General features: G+C 37.7%; 4 protein-coding genes across 4 annotated transcripts; 2 read left to right on the top strand and 2 right to left on the bottom strand.

Moving 5' to 3' along the window:
• The first annotated feature begins 1136 nt into the window (after nucleotides 1-1136).
• Nucleotides 1137-9128, top strand: LOC129797796 (coiled-coil domain-containing protein 63). Its single transcript, XM_055840644.1, has 6 exons — nucleotides 1137-1232; nucleotides 2805-3262; nucleotides 3327-3684; nucleotides 7490-7640; nucleotides 8607-8698; nucleotides 8789-9128. Exons 1-6 carry the CDS (start codon nucleotides 1137-1139, stop codon nucleotides 9095-9097), a joined length of 1464 nt encoding a protein of 487 aa, XP_055696619.1. The 3' UTR covers nucleotides 9098-9128.
• On the bottom strand, nucleotides 9113-14795 carry LOC129797830 (protein-S-isoprenylcysteine O-methyltransferase). Its single transcript, XM_055840678.1, has 5 exons — nucleotides 14441-14795; nucleotides 14113-14374; nucleotides 13932-14041; nucleotides 13765-13872; nucleotides 9113-9579 (listed from the first exon to the last, which is right to left on the bottom strand). Exons 1-5 carry the CDS (start codon nucleotides 14636-14638, stop codon nucleotides 9382-9384), a joined length of 876 nt encoding a protein of 291 aa, XP_055696653.1. The 5' UTR covers nucleotides 14639-14795; the 3' UTR covers nucleotides 9113-9381.
• LOC129797776 (phosphoglucomutase) lies at nucleotides 9963-12614 on the bottom strand. The gene is made up of 4 exons (XM_055840622.1): nucleotides 11934-12614; nucleotides 11076-11870; nucleotides 10855-11009; nucleotides 9963-10791 (listed from the first exon to the last, which is right to left on the bottom strand). Exons 1-4 carry the CDS (start codon nucleotides 12009-12011, stop codon nucleotides 10137-10139), a joined length of 1683 nt encoding a protein of 560 aa, XP_055696597.1. The 5' UTR covers nucleotides 12012-12614; the 3' UTR covers nucleotides 9963-10136.
• LOC129797849 (translocon-associated protein subunit beta) lies at nucleotides 12687-13751 on the top strand. Its single transcript, XM_055840703.1, has 3 exons — nucleotides 12687-12811; nucleotides 12884-13252; nucleotides 13321-13751. Exons 2-3 carry the CDS (start codon nucleotides 12884-12886, stop codon nucleotides 13522-13524), a joined length of 573 nt encoding a protein of 190 aa, XP_055696678.1. The 5' UTR covers nucleotides 12687-12811; the 3' UTR covers nucleotides 13525-13751.
• Nucleotides 14796-14840: the final 45 nt, after the last annotated feature.

Consider the following 14840-nt stretch of genomic DNA (forward strand, 5'->3'; position numbering starts at 1 on the left):
ATAGCTACATGGTACAGATTAAAGAGAAAAGGGAATGTACATGGTAAGTTTCACTTACGGGCTGTGATTCTTCCTTCAGAGGCCAAGTTAAATATATGTAAATGCAAAGTCTATAAATAGCTGCAGAGTATAAATTAATCAGAAAAGGGAATGTACTGGTAAGTTTCACTTACGGGCTGTGATTCTTCCTTCAGAGGTCAGTCTAAGTGTGATATTTGATATAAGTTTGGTGGTGCAAACTCTGGGGAAGGATGACTCGCGCCACGAATCACAGCCAATGCGCGAGTTAGCCTTCCCCCAGAGTTTGCACCACCAAACTTATATCAAATATCACACTTAGACTGACCTCTGAAGGAAGAATCACAGCCCGTAAGTGAAACTTACCAGTACATTCCCTTTTCTGATTAATTTATACTCTGCAGCTATTTATAGACTTTGCATTTACATATATTTAACTTGGCCTCTGAAGGAAGAATCACAGCCCGTAAGTGAAACTTACCATGTACATTCCCTTTTCTCTTTAATCTGTACCATGTAGCTATATATATTTATATTTTACCGTTATATTTTACTTTACATTTACATTTATATTTATATACCTTATTTTTGTTTGGAATGGGTATTATTTCGGCACTGTCCCTCGAACTTTTTCGATTAGAAGGCACACACCACAAGGCTTCTCTTGTGTTCTGTATTTTTAGAATGAACTCACGTTTTTGCCTCGAAAAAGTTTCACGGATATGGAGGAAAAAAGAAAGAAGCTTTTATTTTTTGAAAAAGTCAGCACAAATGGCTAAGCTCTCTTAGCCATCACTATATAATATCGATTAAATAATGAAAAGACTACACACAAATTACACTGGGCTCTTTTGCCATCGATTAAACTCAAGTTGTGTGGTAGAAGTGAGTTCCAAACACAAATCACCCTGGAAACGGGGGGTGCGTATGTAAATAGAAAAATAGATTTTTTTTCATAGGAATTTTTCACGATTGTAGGTGGAGAAAATTTGCAAAAGGAAAATTTGTAGTTTGAAAAAATCTCTTCATGCAGAAGAGTCCTGATGTGTTTGTAGTAAGGATAAGCAACTGAGAGTGATCAATTTGTGATAAGAAGACGAACAAAAGGACACGCAAAGATGTCGAATGCACCAAAGAGATCATCTGCGATCGGGGAGAGGGATTTTGAGATGGATCAAATGGCTGAGGCTGAACTTCAGCGATTACAGAGACAGGTAAAAAAAATGGCTTTCCCTTAATAAGATATAAACAAAGAAAAAAAATAAATATGAACACAACATCGATAATTGTTGAAATATTGCGACAAAAATACCACAGAAAGGGAGAAGAAGGTGAAGGGTGAAGTGCTGAGAAAAAAGACTCAAAGGAATAATTGGGAAAACAGCTGCAGTCCTCGTGCAGAGTAAAAGCCACTCACTAAAGGCCCTATGCTCGCTCTTGCCGTCACATTTCCTTCCGCACAACTCGAGCGACCACAAAGACATTCGTCTTTATTGTTTAATAATAATTTTTACGTAACTCACCTCTATCGTGAGAGGCGATCGTTGTACTTTCGATACCATTTTCTTTTTTGCACAAAAAATAATAATAAAATAATGAATAATGAGTGAAACATCTTTATCACACCTGTCTCTTTATTTTTTGGCCATATATATACCTTTCAATACCTCATGTTTTCATGATAAAAACTCCATCATTTACATTCCTCCTGGCTATTTACCACACACACACAAATACCTCAAAAAACCTCATTATCTTTACGTATTTTTTGCACACTTGCGACATTTATTAAAAATATATTTTGCAGTTGACGGTGGTGATAAAACTTTCAGCGCAAATTTTTTTATTACTATACATCCATACAAAATTAATTAATGACGACATTCGGTTATATATTTTTACACAATGAGCTTCTGGAAAATTCCCTGATGTCTTTATCTTGATTACTTGATATGACCCTAATGTTAAAATCAATAATTTTTGTTAAAAGACGTTTTGCAAATTTATTCAATATGCTGGAAGGATAGTGAGGGATCTTTTTAATGAGTTTGATCACTTATCGCTTTAAATTTTATTTCTTCCTGTTCCTAGTTCTTGGCAAGAGTCCTTTTCTTGGACTAAATCCTCATTAATTTATCAAGAATTAATTAATTTAAATTCCCTTTGTTCAGACAATTGCATAGAGCTAGACTGTTAAACAGATAGGAGCAAAAAAGGGTCCTAAAAAGGAGCCTCAAATGTGGTGGATCAGAGAAACCATAATTCAATTTCCACACATTTCTCCCTCTTCTTTCACCCATTATAGACAAAAAATATAGTACTCATTAGTTGCGAGGGTGGCACCGGATATGAATTTATTGAGCCGCAACTGGAAGTTGGTAGCGCACCAAAAATTGTCTCTCATCTAGGGTATGTTGTGCTTACAAAATGTTGGCAAAAGGGAAGGTAATTCAATACAAGAGGGTGCGTGAATTATTTCTCGATGGCAATTTCATGGAACAATCTCAAACAGATCTCTTTCAATCTCTTGCGATCTCTACCATTTCCATTTCCGTCCTTTTTGGAATTCCGTTTTTTTCTCCTTTGGCTCTCTTTACCCACCATTTGGGAACATATGCTTGCAATACGCGTGATGGGAACACGTGCCATTTATGCCCAGATGTTTGGTGTGTGTGTGGTGTGCCCATGATATCTGTACTGCCAGATTCTTGAGCAAACCTTGAGGAGATTTTTTCTTCTTTTCTCTTTTGATGCAATTTTATTGGGATGATGAAAAAATATTTCAGAAACGCGTGATGGAAAATGAGAGGGTGACATTTAACGAGGAGCGTATGAAGAAATCCCGGCAGCAGAAGAAGATAATTGAGATTTTGCGTCGTGAGCAGGAACAATTGCAAGAGGAGCTAAATTCAATTCTCATGGGTCCGCATGCAAAGCGTGAAAGTGAATTGGAGCAGGAGATGAAGCGTCTTGAGGCGGAGATTGAGAATAACACGCAACTACTGGATACTGAAAAGGGCAACTTGTGGGAGTTGGATGGCCACATACGGAAGCTACAGAAGGAAATTGATCGCCTACGGAGTAATCAAATAACCGATCAGCGGTACAATGAGAAGATTTGCAAGATGCAGAAGGATGTGGTGAAGCTGGAGAATCGCCTTGAGGTGGCACACAAGAGAGCGGGAGCTGTTATGGCAGAAAATGCGGAATTGCGTCAGATGATTGATCATATGTTGCAGGAAAGGTAGAGATCTAGTAATTAGGGATGAATTGGTATCAAAATAAATAATTTCTCTAATTTCTTTTAGAGCCTTATTTAACGATGTCTGGGCCAAGATGGTGACGCAACTCAATCAAGGAAAAAAACATATGATGGAACTCATTGATCAATCCACAGCGGCGTACGATCAGCGTGATGAGCTGTGCAATAAGCTACAATTGCTCAAAGATCGCAGCCAGGCGGACAAGATGGCTCACATTCAGGAGATGCGTGAGTTGCAGCGAAAACTTGATCATGATGCCAAATTGCACCAATTTCTCGGCATCAAGGGTCAACATAGGGTCAATACGGAACTTGACATGAGAGAGGCAAATAAGAAGCGCCAGTTGCAGGAGCAGCTGGAGAATCAACTTGAGGAATACAACACAATTCTCAATCGAATCCGGGTAAGATGAAAATTTCTCTATCTCTCACAAAGAACGTTCTTCAGCCAAAAAAAACATCAAAGAAGAATTTATTCATCACCTCCAAGTTGTAGGTACTTGATAGAGAGAGATTGAAGAGAGAAAGAATTAATTGGGAGATTGCAAAGTTATTTATTGCCGGGGAATTAGAAGCATGAGAGTAAATGTTTATTTATAAGTTTTTCACTTTTTTTTTACCACAATTGTATATACAAACGTGCAGTGAAATAAATCTTTATTTCATGCTATTTGATGGTCACGAAACTATTGGGATTTATCTTATATAAAAGGAAAAAAAAGAAAAAGATTTTAGCAAGTGAGATTTTGCTATTTATTTTGTATTGAAAAGTATATCTTTAGCAAGTTTTTTTTTATTTGTTACTTAGCTTATATTTTGTAGTTTTTTTTATTGCCCTGACCTAGAAATTGTTTTTAGCTGTGATTCTTTCGAAGAAAAGAATAGCACAGCTTCTGTGTACCACCTAAAATGCAATGTTGTCCGATCGGGCTCAAACTTGGTATGAGCACGAATTAGGGTCCCCACATTCCAAAAAACGTATGCTCCAAAAAACTTTTCCGTCCGTCCGGCCGGCCGGCCGGCCGGCCGGCCGGCTGGCCGTCCGTCCGTCCGGCCGTCGTATAAGGCTTAATAACAAGAGAACGGTAATAGATAGAGACTTGCGGTCAACGGCAAAGTTCATATATCGGGTGGAAGACATCCGATTATGAGGTCAAATCCAACCCCCCACCCTTCCGTCCGCCATTTTGGAACACTCCTAAATTTTGTTTTCACTATATCTCAGCGCCTGTAATAGCTAAAAATCTGAAATTTTGATATGTTGTAGGGGCCATCAAGACCTTTCCAACGATACCTCATTTTCGAAAATCGGTCAAGCCGTTTAGTCAATATGGCCACCACAATTTTTCATCGAAAATCGGCCATAACTCGAGAACGGCTTGACCGATTTTGATCATCCCGGGCTCAAATGAAAGATCTCAACAAACCCTACAACTCTCTAGAACATCCAAAGTTTCAAAAGTGACCGCTAGAGGGCCAAAAATCAAAAACAAAATTTTCGATTAGTTTTCGATGAATATCTCGAAAACTGTACGATAGATTTGGATGAAATTTCAGTATGTTATAGTTGACTATATTATCTATCTCCATGCCAAAAATGAAGAAAATCTATGTCGCCGTTCTCGAGATATAGCCTTCCAAAGTTGGCATGTCATATCTCGGGTTCTACAAGTCCGATTTTAATCAACTCAAGTGCAAATGAAAGGTTTCGTGAAGCCCTACAAATATCTAGAACATTTCAATTTTGAGAAATGACCACAAGAGGCGCTAAAGTCAATATTTTGCATATCCAAAATTTTTAAGTCTAAATATCTCAAAAACTGTACTATGCATTTCATTAAAACTTCAGTATGTTATAGCTGAGGTCAATACCTTTCCAACAACAGGTTATTTAAGAAAATCTATGGAGCCGTTCAGGAGATATAATGGTTTTAATTTTTTATTTAATTAATACGCAAATTCTTAGGCGCCCCGCGAAGCGGGGCGCCTTATATATAAGGTATATGAATATAAATGCAGAGTAAAATATAACGGTAAAATATAAATATATATAGTTGCATGTTTAATTAGTACGCTAACTATTTGGCGCCCCGCGAAGCGGGGCGCCTTATATATAAGGTATATAAATATAAATGTAAATGCAAAGTAAAATATAACGGTAAAATATAAATATATATAGCTACATGGTACAGATTAAGGGGAAAAGGGAATGTACATGGTAAGTTTCACTTACAGGCTGTGATTCTTCCTTCAGAGGTCAAGTTAAATATATGTAAATGCAAAGTCTAATAGATAGCTGCAGAGTATGGATTAATCAGAAAAGGGAATGTACTGGTAAGTTTCACTTACGGGCTGTGATTCTTCCTTCAGAGGTCAGTCTAAGTGTGATATTTGATATAAGTTTGGTGGTGCAAACTCTGGGGAAGGATGACTCGCGCCACGAATCACAGCCAATGCGCGAGTTAGCCTTCCCCCAGAGTTTGCACCACCAAACTTATATCAAATATCACACTTAGACTGACCTCTGAAGGAAGAATCACAGCCCGTAAGTGAAACTTACCAGTACATTCCCTTTTCTGATTAATCCATACTCTGCAGCTATCTATTAGACTTTGCATTTACATATATTTAACTTGACCTCTGAAGGAAGAATCACAGCCTGTAAGTGAAACTTACCATGTACATTCCCTTTTCCCCTTAATTTTTTTATTGAAGCTATGCGTGTACTTATGTTAATTTATAATAATAGATTAAGACTTAAACTAATTTTTATAACTTATTAAAATTGAGAATATTGCTGTAAAACTAAGAAAAAATTAGTTAGTCTTTTCACTTTTATGAAGTAACAACTAATTGTTAAAGAAATAATGTTTTATAATATTTTAAATAAAAGACTTTCAGTTAAGAGAAAAAAATCTAAAAGTTCAACTGTACATATTATGTTTAAAACTTACACGCGCTTTGATATTCAATTATAAAATTATCTATATAATAAAGAAAGGCCTGTTTGTTGGTAATCGTCGTTCCGACTTTTTTATACAAATCCACACCGTTTGACTGATCGCGATGAAATTTGGTACAGAGGCCCCTTATAACAGGCCGTTTCAGATGGCCGTATCCATTTTCCCCCCAAAGCCCCCCTTCAGGTAGCCCCCATAGAGATTTCATGCAGTTTTTGCAAATTTTTGAATTTGGCGCCTGAAATGTTGTATGAAAATGATTTCTTCTCTTTGCAAATTTTTTTTCTTTTTCGTTCGATGAGAGCTTCTCATCTATATAATAAAGAAAGGCCTGTTTGTTGGTAATCGTCGTTCCGACTTTTTTATACAAATCCACACCGTTTGACTGATCGCGATGAAATTTGGTACAGAGGCTTCTAATAACAGGCGGTTTCGAGTGGCCGTATCCATTTTCCCCCCAAAGCCCCCCTTCAGGTAGCCCCCATAGAGATTTCATGCAGTGTTTGCAAATTTTTGAATTTGGCGCCTAAAGTGTTGTATGAAAATGATTTCTTCTCTTTGCAAATTCTTCTTTTGGGATTGATAATTGACACCAATGCACCCATAAATCTTTCTCCTATAAAATATTTAATTCTTACCAATATTTTAGATAATCTTTCGATATTTATCGTTGATTAAAATTTTTTTCTCTCTCCAAAATTTGCGCGAAGCGCAATAAATCCCCGCGAAGCGGGGCGAGGTAAATTGGAGCGAAGCGACAATTTACCTCGTTCTTTAAAAATCTTTTATTTCTGCAATCCAAACAGGTGCTAATATTGGCACCATAATTACCACTTGTCGTAACAAAGAGACAGCATATTATTTACAAATAATTGTATTTTAAACATAGGTAATAATAATGACTTCCAAGACATTCATTCAAGTGTTATGTAAGTCCAAAAAATCTTTAACAAAAAAAAACTATTGAGACTGGCAATCAATTACGCCAATTACGAGATTAAATTGTACCAAAACTCTTACTTTCACAACCTCAATTTCTTCTTTCTTTACAATGTTAAAAAGTATTTCAGTAGTAGGAAGATTGAAAAGCAATATAATCTCTTTATTTGCTATTATTTTTCTCTTTGGGAGTTTTTGGGCTAATAAATCTTAAATTTTTTATGCAAATTTAGTCAATTCTTTTTCGGCGTAGAACTTTTAGAAGAGAATAAATCCGCATAATTAGGAATATTTTTCATACAACCCACAGGCTTTCTCAACCGAGGAAGACATCGACAAATTAGCTTCGCAATTTGTGAAGCAAGAAGAGGAGAATTTTGCCTTATTCAACTACGTCAATGAACTGAGCCACGAAGTTGAGACCCTCAATGAGTCTGTCCAGCGTCTTCAAGACAGCATTGGTGAGTCATGAGATAAATATTTAATTTTTGATTTTTTTTAGGAAAAACGATTTTCCTCGCGCCACAATAATAGGCCAGTAGAATTAGCGGAAAATGACCCCAAACTTTTAAATAAATTCGGCCTAGCCAAATTTTGCACCATTTGATTCATAAAAATATAAGAAATTTTTTAATATTTACCTGCATGCTCTAAAACTTATGCTCATTTCAGAAAATGCGCTTGAAAAATTTTTCATACATTTTTCCATAGAAGCCATCGAAGCCATTGAACGAACATGCGACGTCGCTGAATTTCGTGTTCCGAAAAAGTATGATTTGACAGTTGAGAATTTTCGAGTAAATATTTTCATTTTTGTGGGGAATTTTTTTTTGTGAAATAATGTGTGTTTTACTTATTATTTCTGCATTATCTCATGTAGGAAGTACTTTTTTTAATCCTCGTTATAATTTGTTGAGTGGAAATTGTAAAAACTATAGTATTTTATGTGGTTTGTGGGGTTTGTGTGAGCAATTTCTTGGAACCCCCCAGTGACGTCACTTGTTCGTTCAATGGCTTTGATGGCTTCTATGGGAAAATGTATGGGAATATTTAAACGCATTTTCTGAAAGGAGCATAAGTTTTAGAGCACTCCAGTAAGTATAAAAAGGTTTCTTATAATTCTCTGAATCGAATAGTGCAAAATTTGGTTAGTCCCGATTTATTTGTAGGTAATTTTACATCTCAGCTGGCCTATAAAGGTGAAATTGATGCGACACGCTTTTGCATTGATTGTGGATGAGGGTCAGTGTGGCGTTAAATGAGAGAGACTCGTTGCTTATTTTTGTGTGTCTGTGAAATAAAATAACTCATCCCCCACGAGGAATTTTGTAAAGAAAAACTAAATCTGTCTCGCACAATTGAGAAGAGATGTGATGATTGTGATCAACATAAATTTTTTTCTTTATTACTATGTATACACTCAACAGAGGAGCAGAGGGGACTCAATGAAAGTAAGAAAAAGTCTCAGATGGACACAATTGAGTCATTGGAAAAAGAGTTGGAGCTACAGACCGAGAAGGTTTTTGTTTTAATTGGAATGTCCAACAAATTGCAATTACAAATCTTCCCCCATCTTCTCTTTTTTCATGCTCACCACTCCTCCATCAAGGCGGATCGTGCCAATGAAATTAAAGTCACGTGCGATGATAAGCTTAATGAACTACTCACCGGTGTTGAGAAGATTTTCCGGCTCATCCGTTGTGACGATGCACCCGTTCTCAATCTCCTTGGGATCCACAAGAAGGTCACCATTAACAATGTCCAATTATTTTTGGGTATCATTGAGAAGAAGACTAATCAGATGATTGCCACCATAACGTACGTTGAACCCCCATCGAAGATTCTTGCCAAGAAGGACCGAATTCCCAAATTCAATGTACGCGAATCTGCAAAGGGTCACAGGTCCCAACAAAAATAATAAAGAAATACAAAATTAGTTTCAAATAAAATGCATTTTTATCATATTAAATTAGAAAAAAATTCGCCCTATATGGCTTATGTACAAAATTAGTTTTTTTTTTTGTTAAAATATCCTCAAGTATAATTGTCCTGAAAGACACAAGAAAAGAAAACTCACAAACTCTCTAGCCAATGACTATTTTTTTTCTGCTTAAGTTAAGGGCATCCTGTTGCAGCCTTCAAATGAAGAAGACTTTTTAATTTTTATTCATGTTAAATTACTTCCTTTGTTCTTGGCGCTCACTAATGCGGCCCAATTGGCATTCCCAGATGGTATCCCCGGATGAAGGGCAGTCCTGTGCCAACATTCTTTTGGTACTCAACGTATTCATCCCCAAAGAAATTATGTAGTGTGATCTCTTCCACGTAGACACGTTCACGGAAGAATATCCAACTTATTATTGCATATAGAACAGTACAAAGTGGATTCACGAGGATGATCTACAAGAAAAAATAAATAAAATGTTGGTCAGTCTCTCATAAAAAATTTAACAAACTTCCTGCAAATTTATTTATTTCTTTTTGCTGATTTCACATAGCAATTATTTTTGTACAAAATGTAGCTTTGTTTCTCTTTTTATGACATCTTGTAAAATTTAGCGGGAACAAGAAGTAAAAATTTCTTCAATTTGCCAATTGAGATCCACTCAAAAGGTAAATTTGTCTACACGCTGTGCCACTATAGGTGTCCAATTATATAACTCTTTTACTTTTTTTTGCAATTTTCATTCAAGTAGTTCGCAAAATAGACTCGGAAGACAATAATATATTTGCACTGCAACTAAATGCAATTAATCCACTGATAAGAAATATAAAAAAACACATTTTATTGCCTTATCAAATGTTTAATTTTGCCCTTGAGTATAGTTAATCAAACTTAATATCTTTTTAACAAATAAGCCATTTTCTTTATTATTTGAGTTTCACCTCTCTTGATATTTTCTTTTTTTGAGTAAAATAAAATGTCGTAAATTTCGTATAAATATGTATTTTGTGATTCATGTGATGACCGTGGGTGCATTGCGTCCTGTAAATTGGGCCAATTGTGATATTTGCAAGGCAATCTCAATGAGAGGCTTCAGCATGTCACTCGCTTGCCCCAGAACATTTTCCTTCTCATACGAATCAATGTAGAGACGCACAGTGGCGCCGGAACTGCCTGTTCCACTGAGACGCATCACAATGCGACTCCCATCATCAAATACCACCCTCAAGCCCTGCTTGGTGGCCAGGGATTTATCAATGGGATCGCTATAGCTGAAATTATCAGCCACCTTGACCACATACTTCTTCCCACAGCTCTCAAATTGCTTCCCCAGAAAGCCCGGATCTGTTATGAGTTTCTCCATTTGTTCCATCATTGCATTGCACTTGGTTGCATCGCATTCCTCATAGTCGTAGCGTGTGAAGTAATTACGCCCATAAGTAGCCCAGTGTGCCTTTAGAATATCCTCCACACCCTTTCCTGTGTGCTCCATGATGGACAACCACGCCAGGAGGGCCCAAATTCCGTCCTTTTCACGAATATGATTGGATCCAGTGCCGAAACTTTCCTCACCGCAGAGACAGAGACGATTGGCATCCATTAGATTACCAAAGTACTTCCATCCCGTTGGAACTTCAAAGATTTCCTTGCCAACCTTCTTGGCTACCCTGTAAAATAATCGTTTTTTATATTAAAATTTAATGTAAGAAAGACGGAAGAGGGCTTCTTACAAATCCACTGCTGAGGCAGTTGGCATACTGCGAGCAAAACCAGTGACTCCATTCTTCCGGAAATATGGGATAGCCTCGACGAAATGAGCAATCACCGCCAGGGAATCACTGGGTGTCACAAAGAATGCCTTCCTACCAATAATCATATTTCTGTCCTGCAAGCAAAATAATTAATTTAGAAAAAAAAATCTTTAGAAGAAATTTCACAAAATAAAACTTACCCCATCCCCATCAAATGCAGCTCCAATGTCATAATCACCATTTCGCACCGTATCCACAAGATCCTTTGCATAGGTAAGATTGGGATCAGGATGAAGGCCCCCAAAATCTTCCAGAGGAGTCGTGTGAACAACATTTTCAGCTGAAGCACCCAAAGAATTGAGGAAAATCTCCCGAACATACGCTCCAGTGACCCCATTCATTGAATCAATTCGCATCTTTAGTGGTTTCCCAGAAGAAGCTCCCGTCACGAGGCTGCGGAGTTTGTCAAAATCAAAAATCTCCTTCATTAAATTCACATAAGCAACCACCGAGTCCACAACTTCCACAACAAAGGGTTTCCCGGAGATGTCATAGGTATTGGTACCAATCTTCGTGAGGTCAATCTTAAGATCTTGGACAATTTTGTAGGACGAAATAGTTGTGGAGAGTTGATAAATCTTATTAGTGACCCCATCAGGTGCTGGACCACCATTTTCGCAGTTGAATTTAATCCCAAAATCATTCTCCGGACCACCGGGATTGTGCGAAGCCGTAAGAACAATCCCACCGAGGGCTTTATTGGCACGAATAATGCAGGAAACTGCTGGTGTTGAGAGAATCCCATTCTGCCCCACAAGAAGACGTGACACACCGTTTGCAGCACAAATTCTCACAATTATCTCACATGCCGTGCGGCAGTAGTAGCGCCCATCTCCTCCCACAACCAGCGTTGAACCCTCAATGGCACTCCCATTGGCATCCAAAATGCACTGGACAAAGTTCTCTGTGTAATTCTTCTCCGTAAAGACCTTGACCTGGTAGAGGAGAATCTTTATAAATTAATTGTCCACTCTATGCGGCCATTGGCACCACTTTACCTTCTTCCTCAGACCACTTGTTCCCGGCTTTTGCCCTTCAAAGGGACTCGTTGCAACGGATGAAGCAGCTAAAGCCATTTTTGCACTGTCTCACTTCACTGTCGAGCACTTAATCCTCAAATCGAGAGACTCGGGATGACTTTCCAAAAAGCAAACACTTTGGAAATTACACAAACCCGGGTGATAAGAAATTTATCCCAGCACCACTATCTTTGAACAGGTCACTCTGAAGGTCATACAATTTATCCCACAATAACAGCTGATTAGCAGCTTAACCTCCAAATGTAAATACAAAATCAAAACATTTCTTAAAATCTATTTTTTAGTGAGAATCATTTTTCAATTGATATTTTGAGAGAAATTTTGCAAATTTAATTTTTAAAAGGATCCTTTGGCGCCTTAAGAGATCCTGATAATTTTTTGCGGGAAATCAAATTGGAAAATATCCCAGAAGAGGCGCTATGATCGCTAAACAAGTCATCACACGTAGCTGAAAAACATTAGTGAAAGTTTCAATCTTTCAATATTTTCACTTTTGAATATTTCCAATATTTCGATTGTTTTCTTGTTGGGTTTTATGAGAATGAGTTGAGAATAGAGAGAAAACTTTAATTTGTTTCATTTACTGGATAATTTAGAAAAGATAATTTTTCTTTATAAGCCAAAAACAAATTTTTTATGCGACTGTTTTTAAAATGTTTGCCTTGCAATTTTCCATGGATATTAATTTCATGAAACTTTCCACAAACCTAACATTACACGTCACGTAAATGTGTCAATTTTTCACATCGCGAAGAGTCAACGTGTCACCGGTTTCTCGTGAATTTTCCTATTTTCCCTCATAAGTTATTTTCCCTGGCTGTAGAAATATTCTAAAGGTAATTCCCACGTTCTCCTCCACACCGAGTGTTCAAATATTTAATTAGAAATTCGTATTTTCCCCCCTTTAGATGACCTCAAAATACCTCCTGATTCTCGTGGTTTTTGCTGCTGCAACCCTTGCGGATGAGGACTCAAATGCCCGCCTCTTGGTGTCTAAGCAAATCCTCAATAAATACCTCGTGGAGCACAGAGATATTGTGGTCAAGTACACACTCTTCAATGTTGGGAATGGGGCTGCTGTGAATGTTCAGCTCACCGACCATGGGTTCCATCCGGAAGCCTTTGACATTGCCAAGGGCCAATTAAGGGCACACTTTGACCGCATCGCACCCCAAACTAACGTTACGCACATTGTTGTGGTGCGCCCCAAATCTTTTGGGTACTACAACTTCACCGCTGCCGAAGTTACCTACAAAATCAATGAGGAATCTGACGTGGTAAGGATTTAGCTCCTCATTCCTCTAAAGACTTTCCAAACTCAATCAATTCTTCTCTGTATTGATAGATTCAAGAATCCATCACATCTGAACCCGGAGAGGGAGGAATTGTTGCACTTGTGGAGTTCAACAAGAGGTTCTCATCGCATTTCTTTGATTGGGCAGCTTTTATTGTTATGGTCCTGCCATCGTTGGTAATTCCCTTCGGACTGTGGCATTCATCAAAGTCAAAGTACGAGAAACTCGCAAAGCCCTCGAAAAAGAGTCACTAAACTCTCACATAAACTCACCCTCCTCCATCACCTTCCATCTCATTGTGACAAAAACCGAACCTCCACCCGGTTACACATCCAAACACATCGGATGAGATTATAAAAAGATCAAGAGAGATCAATGTGAGTCTTTTTTATGCAAAAAAAAAAGACAGAATATCAAGAATATTCGCAAAATTGTAATATTCTTGAAATAAAATCAGATCTCATTGTTCTAAACCTACAAATTACTTCTCTTACCTGTGTTCCAATTGACCACCAAAACCATCCAACGTAGGAAGGATGCCGCATACGACTGTAGACTCCGTGCGTGACCAACTTGTGTCCTTCATTCCTTACAAATTGCACCTAAAATTCAATTTCTTTAATTTTTTTCTTTTTTGATGAATTATATTTGTGTTACTTACAATGTGCGTAAAGTTGTTGTGTGCTGTAATCATTGCAATCTTTCTTAGAACGTCTCCAAATATACACAATAGGAATCCAATGATCCAGAATATCCACTGGGATTTAAGATCTATAAAATTATTTGAGATTTTATGTAGAAGTTCCTTCAAATTGCAGAAGAATTGAAGGAGAAAGTCTTACTATGGAAGAAATAGGATTCAAGGGCGAATTCTATCCAGCTTGAGATAGCAGCTAGAAGGTAGTGAGCTGAGTGATTGAGAACGAAGGAATCCGCTGAGAGAGTACTGGGATTGGAGATGGCAATCCCCAAGTATTCTGTCCAATGGAATGTTCCCATTATGGCAGCATAGAGGCCGAATGCCCGGATGTGCTCAGGTGCCAGAAAGAAGATGAATACTCCCATTGCAAAGACATATCCCAGGAAACATGCTCGGACGGCGATCTGGAATTAATATTTCACCAAATGACTCATTCTTTTCATCACAGATAAAAAGAAAACTTTTCTTACTTGGTAGTCACTGGAATCGGTGTAGTAGAAGCGAATGATGAAATTGATGATGATGTAGAGAAGAAGGGGGCTCCAGAAGATGATGAACCACCTCTCGAAGGAGTACTCAAATCGGAATTCCGTGGATGAAATACCGAAAATCACAGCGACGGTTGCAAGGAAGTTGACAATGCACACTTTCGCCTCGTGTACCAACATCTTGCCGGAGAATCACAGGTTCAGGACGTGAGAATAGAGTGTTTTTTGTGGTTCCATTTGGGGCAGAGCCCGAATTAAAACACCACTGAGAAAATTTTCCGGGAGCGGCCTTGTGAGGTTATATAAACTGTCAAACTTTGGGTTTGTTTTGTAGCCAACTTCACTTGTATCTTTGAATTACCAAAAAAAATAAAAACAAAAA

This window comes from Lutzomyia longipalpis, chromosome 1 (genome assembly GCF_024334085.1).
Source record: "Lutzomyia longipalpis isolate SR_M1_2022 chromosome 1, ASM2433408v1".
NCBI lineage: Eukaryota > Metazoa > Arthropoda > Insecta > Diptera > Psychodidae > Lutzomyia > Lutzomyia longipalpis.

What these genes read in the sequence shown, in the direction of transcription:
- LOC129797796 (XM_055840644.1), top strand. Translation starts at nt 1,137, where the DNA reads ATGTCGAATGCACCAAAGAGATCATCTGCGATCGGGGAGAGGGATTTT. An exon ending in TTCAGCGATTACAGAGACAG is followed by an intron (nt 1,233 to 2,804) that starts GTAAAAAAAATG and finishes AAAATATTTCAG; the next exon opens with AAACGCGTGATGGAAAATGA. An exon ending in GATCATATGTTGCAGGAAAG is followed by an intron (nt 3,263 to 3,326) that starts GTAGAGATCTAG and finishes AATTTCTTTTAG; the next exon opens with AGCCTTATTTAACGATGTCT.
- LOC129797776 (XM_055840622.1), bottom strand. Translation starts at nt 12,011, where the DNA reads ATGGCTTTAGCTGCTTCATCCGTTGCAACGAGTCCCTTTGAAGGGCAA. An exon ending in CAAGTGGTCTGAGGAAGAAG is followed by an intron (nt 11,871 to 11,933) that starts GTAAAGTGGTGC and finishes CTCCTCTACCAG; the next exon opens with GTCAAGGTCTTTACGGAGAA. An exon ending in CTGCATTTGATGGGGATGGG is followed by an intron (nt 11,010 to 11,075) that starts GTAAGTTTTATT and finishes TTTTGCTTGCAG; the next exon opens with GACAGAAATATGATTATTGG.
- LOC129797849 (XM_055840703.1), top strand. Translation starts at nt 12,884, where the DNA reads ATGACCTCAAAATACCTCCTGATTCTCGTGGTTTTTGCTGCTGCAACC. An exon ending in TCAATGAGGAATCTGACGTG is followed by an intron (nt 13,253 to 13,320) that starts GTAAGGATTTAG and finishes CTGTATTGATAG; the next exon opens with ATTCAAGAATCCATCACATC.
- LOC129797830 (XM_055840678.1), bottom strand. Translation starts at nt 14,638, where the DNA reads ATGTTGGTACACGAGGCGAAAGTGTGCATTGTCAACTTCCTTGCAACC. An exon ending in ACAACAACTTTACGCACATT is followed by an intron (nt 13,873 to 13,931) that starts GTAAGTAACACA and finishes ATTGAATTTTAG; the next exon opens with GTGCAATTTGTAAGGAATGA. An exon ending in GGTGGTCAATTGGAACACAG is followed by an intron (nt 9,580 to 13,764) that starts GTAAGAGAAGTA and finishes TTTTTCTTGTAG; the next exon opens with ATCATCCTCGTGAATCCACT.